This window comes from Alligator sinensis, unplaced genomic scaffold (assembly GCF_000455745.1).
Source record: "Alligator sinensis unplaced genomic scaffold, ASM45574v1 scaffold150_1, whole genome shotgun sequence".
Taxonomy (NCBI): domain Eukaryota; kingdom Metazoa; phylum Chordata; order Crocodylia; family Alligatoridae; genus Alligator; species Alligator sinensis.
In genome coordinates, this window is record NW_005841840.1 from 4,763,698 (window position 1) to 4,769,061 (window position 5,364).

Below are 5,364 nucleotides of genomic sequence, written 5' to 3' on the forward strand. Positions count from 1 at the left end.
GCTTAGAAAAGTAATAAATTGGTAGAGGTGCTTAGAGTCTTCAACATGAGTTGAAAAGACTGGGACTGTCAAGAAAGGAGACAATCAAGGACATGGTAATTGTACAACGTAGTGATTACAAGGCAGGATTGATGGCATTGCCTATTGTCAAGGTTGCTTGACACTTTTCAGTTACTTGTAACTTTTATCAAAAAGTAACAATTTGGTCTGACATTTTCCATGCTGCATATGCTTCAGGCTGAAAGAACTGTTCTCAAGAATAAAATTGGGGAAAAAGTGGTCTTTGTTCCTCTTACATTTTAGACACATTCTTTGAATTACACTAGTGGCTCCTTGCTTTTGATGAGGGCTTTGAAATTTCTCTTGGATGTGACTTTAATATGTCATCTTGAAGATCTGCTCAGGTTTAGCTGAAGTATAGGCCTTGAAAAAAAGTTTAATTCATACTCAGACTTTTCTTAGTGCTTAACTGTTACAACTGGCAAATATTCAGCCCTTGCTGAACATATTTAAGCCTCTCACACCTCCTCTTGCTGCTGACTCGTTACAGTCTTCACATGTGCTTTCTCTTCCAAAACTTCTGAGCATGCTTCATTCCCTGTTTGGTTCTTAATGACCTAGACTACCCATGTGCCATCTGTACAGAACACTTAATTGTGCTGCAGTCTAGGAGCACGAGGCTCTGGGAACTTGGAAGGACTTGTAACCCTGATTATTGAAGTCACTGTCCGAATTCCCTCTGACTTCACAGGGAGCCAGTAGTGGGAAATATCAAGGTTCAGGACCTTGAAGTGGCTCCAAGTGGCCACTTAATTTCTCTTCTTCCTCCAGTCCCAAGCATTCCAATCCCACTTTCATGCTCTACCAAGACACTCTGAACACAAGCTTTCATATGCATTCAAGGCCACTCCAAGCTCCTTTTGGCCTCAGTTGCTGGGCTCTGGAACACCCTGGAAAAAAAGAATGGGTGGAGCTTATTTTGTCAGAAATGAAGGTGCTCTGTAGAACTCTCTAACTGATATTTGACCCAGAAGTTTGTTTTACTTTCAGAGAAAATTGCCTTCTGTGATATCACTTCTTTTAATAAGCAGTGTAGGTTTATACCTTTCATACCAAGGTATAGGTTCATACCTTTCAAGATGAGCCAGTTAACTTGAATGTGTTGACCACTTCCTCTGATAAATCTATAATTATACTTGTGTGTTTTCTCAGCCTGTTTTACAAAGTATAACACAATTAAGGTGTTCTTGATATGTATTTTTTAAAATATACACACTACAATCTCTCTCTTATATATAAGATATAACACAGCTTAACAAGTTACATTTTTTAAATAATTTATTTAAATTTTGGCAAGTGTAATTTTATTATCAATTTATTAATTTATTTAAATTTATATTAATTGTATAACAGTAACATTATTTAAGATGTAAAATGATCTTTTAAGCAAAGTGTTTTTGTAATATCTTTTCTAGCACCAATTTTATAATTGGGACAAAAGTTTGCAGACTACGTAGTTTGTGAAACTTTGATACGGTTGGTCCAGTAAAAGATATGACCAAAAACCCATGCATCTTGTACATTTCCTGGATCATCACAGTTACAATAACACTCCATCCCATATATACAGTTGTTCATTTTACGTTTTCATGTCAACTGAGATCTTTGATCTCTTGTATTGAAGACACTGGGACTTAGTAGGTGAAGATGAATGCTTACAAAAAGTACTCATACCTAATGAGAGTACAAAGTTCTGGGTAATCGGTCTCTGAAAATACTCCTAATTTACTTTTCCTTAACAGAGACCCCCAGTGGATGAAGTTCTTAGAGAGGGCCATATCAGCCTCTCGGGTCTGCAGCTTCGAGCTCATGCTATGTTTTCAGCAGAAGGTCTACCCCTGGGAAGTGATACTTTAGAGTATGCATGGTTGATTGATGTACAGGCTGGAAGCCTAACAGCCAAGGTTACAGCACCACAGGTATGCTCCCAAAATCATAATAAAGCTGTCATAACTTGGACTTTTGAAGATACCAGGTGCATCTGGTCTCAACTCAATTGGATGCATCTGTAATTAAAATAATTTCCAATTTTGTGGATTTGAAAATCTAGCCATTTGTCTAGGTTTATTTGAACTTTTAAATTAGAGAGAGAAAATCTAGGATTCACATACAGTTTGGGGCATAGGCATTTTGAAGCTGGAAAGACAGCTGAAATTTGAAGTTTCAAGCAGTACAAATATAGGAGTAATTTGTTTTAAGATCCTTAATTTGTATTTATTTGTATTGGTATTCCTGCAAGGAAATATTAAAAAAAGGAGCCCATGTCCATAATATTTGGGAAAACTTCAGATAGCTTAGTTTAAGAGAAAACAGATTTCCCTGTAAAAGGGAACACACATTTGGTGACTGTGTAGAGCATTGAACTAATAGGCATTACTAAAGGGAGGCAGGGTTGCAAAGCTAGAAGATTAATGCCAGGAAATTGCAGTTAAAGACTTTCACAAAAATGGTGTTTTAATATTTTGTTCATAAAGGGCTTATGATATATAGTTCATGATGATGAATTTGAGAGATTGAGTCACTATCACTACTTATAAACAAGAGAGAGTTGCCCCTAAATGCTGGAATTCCCTCCCGCCTGAGGCCTGCCAAAAGCCTAAACGATATTGTTTGGACCTAAGATGGTTAGCAAGTTGCAGGTCTTGCCAGGAAGGTCCTGGCGAGGTTGGGTGTGAACCTACCCTGACAATCTGCATCTGCTGATATGCTCCAAATTTAGCTTGCTGGTGAGTCTGCCCCTGCTTGTCCCCAGAGGCTGTTTTAGACATACTGGAGGCTGAGGATTTGAGCGGGATGAGCCAAAAGTAGTCTCACTGGCATATTTCTGGGTTTGCAGTGGATCTGTGGACATGAATGGATGCCCGGTCTGGTGGAGACCAGCCTGTAGTGGAAGGAGTTGGCAACCACTGTTGATTGCTTGCTAATAGGACAGGTAGCAGCATTCAGAGGCTTCAAGTAACTCCGAAAAGCTTTCAGTATTGGATCTCAGGTCCTATCCTAATTTTACTATGTTTCTCTAGAAATGCCTTGTACCACTTTTTCTCCAGAGAACCCCTTCAGTAATGATCAATTTGTTAGGGAGAACATTTTTTTTTCTCTTTTTAAAAGCAGAGAACTTGCTGAGGTTCTTAATGAAATACAAGTTTTGGTTCATGGTAGGTTTTTGCAGAAAGTTTAATGAAAAATCCAGAAAACACAATTTATCAGATGCAACAGCACATTTTCAAGGATTCAAGTGAGGATTTTTGGATCAAATGCCCCCCACCCCCAAGCACATGAAGGGGAGCTACTTATACATAGTACAAACTAGTCCAAAGCAAAAAGGCTTATGACTTGCCATACAGTTCACTGGGCCCAGCAGAGTCGACAGCATTTCAAGCCATGGTGACCCCAGTGCTTAGCACTGTTCAGTATGTGTGTGTGTGTGTGTGTGTGTGTGTGTGTGTGTGTGTGTGTGTGTACTCCAGATACCTTCCTCTCCCCGCCCTCCCCCGCAAGGATCTACGTAATAATTAGCCCCCCCTCATGACTGGAACTGGGTGTTCTTGTCACTAATCCTGGGGTCCTCCAACAATTTATATGCAGATGAGACATAAGCCTGGTTCAGCTTCACCTCGTGGAAGGCAGGGCCACACTAATCATATATGGCAGGCTGAGAGGGGATGACAAAGGGATTCTGGGTGAATTGTTTGGGGCCCAGTATGGTGATGTTTGCCAGACATTTAGGGCTGATGAAGAAACAGGATTGATTGGAAATGGGGGGAGGGGAGGAAGCATAGCTGAACAATAGAACTGAAGCAGAAGCCTAAATGCATGTAGTGTAGTGGCTCACCATGACTTGGAAAAAAGTAGGTGCTGGGGTGGACTGTGTTTAGTGGGCGCTACCATATATCCTATTCAGATGAGTTGCACTAACCTGTCCCAGTATCTCAGCCTTTTAGCTAAAATCAAGCATGTCTGGCACTAAGGGAAAGGTGTCAGGGCTGGCTCTGGTTCTCTTGGTGCCAGCCTGATATTGCAGTATCTCAAGGCTTGGTGCCAGTTTCCTTTGGAGGAAACACCCACCCATTTTTTTTTTTTTAAGGGTTAGGAAAAACAAAGGTTCCCATCAGTATGTTTGCCTAATGTGGACCATGTGTTTTATAAGCATGTTCAGTGTGGACTCCAGTCAATCAACTTCATAGTTGGTTTCTATTACTAAGCACATGCTACTTTTGACAGCAGTTCAAAGATAGCCCATCTATTTAATGCAGTTTCCTTGTATGCAAATATAAGAGGGTTTTTTTCCTTATGCTGATTGTGGGTGGGGAGGAACCTCATCTTGTATTTGAGTAAATAAGAGTAATTTATTAGTAAGGTCAGCTAAATTCAGCAATATTTGGTATAAAAAGTTTCTTTTTTAGCCTAACATTTTTTAAGTCAGTATGTATTTTTCCTGTGGTTTCTAACAGTTCATTTTTATTTATACACAAGGAAACTTGGTATTTACGTAATGCAAATAAACAGCATTGTTCTACATATATTTAATCATTTTCTACCTGAAAACGTATCTGAAAGATTAAGCACTCAATGACATAAGAGCAAAGTTGTTACCTTAGAGGGACTTCATTGCTTTGTGTGGTTGAAATAGATTGGCTTCCAAAGGAGATGAGTTTTATTCTGACAGCATGCTTAATCCATGAACAGAAATTTGTGTACTGTGTCAAGGTGAAAAATCACAATATTGATAGGTGGGAAGTGGATTATCTTGCAACAAGGATAAGGCTCCTGATATTTCTTTTTTCCAAGCTTTGTTAACAGTCTCAGTAACCTGAACTTCAGTAATTTGCTTTGAATAGCTACTATGGTGTCAACCTGTCCCTATTTGCTTGCAGCTTGCATGTCTGCTGGAATGGGGACAGACATTTGTGTTTCATGTGGTGTGCCGTGAGTTTGAGCTTGAAAGGCCCAAATCAGTAGTTATATGTCAACATGGAATTGATCGTCGATTTTGTGAATCAAAGGTAATGCTTTCATCATTCTCTTAATCACTTGTATTTGCACAGACCCTTTGGGTTTATATTTTAATAGAACTAACCAAATGTAGAATGAAAAATATAAATTTGGTTTTGGGCATAAAAACACTTTGGTTAGTCATAATTTGTTAAAGGAGATTATACTTTTCAAGAGATTGTTGACATGGATTCCACTCTGGATTCCCATGTATCACCACCCTGAGGCTTGGAGTCTTTTGGCTAACAGTCTCTTGTGGTCATGTCTCTGTCCTGGATGTCTTCACACGTGTGTGTGTGTGTGTGTGTGTGT

The 5,364-nt window shown here is 39.3% G+C and overlaps 1 protein-coding gene across 1 annotated transcript in view; it reads left to right on the forward strand.

Annotated features, from left to right (window-relative positions):
• The window catches only part of KIAA1109 (KIAA1109 ortholog), a 252,339-nt gene that overhangs the window by 107,980 nt on the left and 138,995 nt on the right, over nucleotides 1-5,364 (forward strand). The window contains exons 23-24 of the mRNA XM_025204706.1: nucleotides 1,803-1,979; nucleotides 4,935-5,063. Of these exons, the coding sequence (XP_025060491.1) occupies nucleotides 1,803-1,979; nucleotides 4,935-5,063 (306 nt within the window). The remainder of the gene's footprint in view (nucleotides 1-1,802; nucleotides 1,980-4,934; nucleotides 5,064-5,364) is intronic.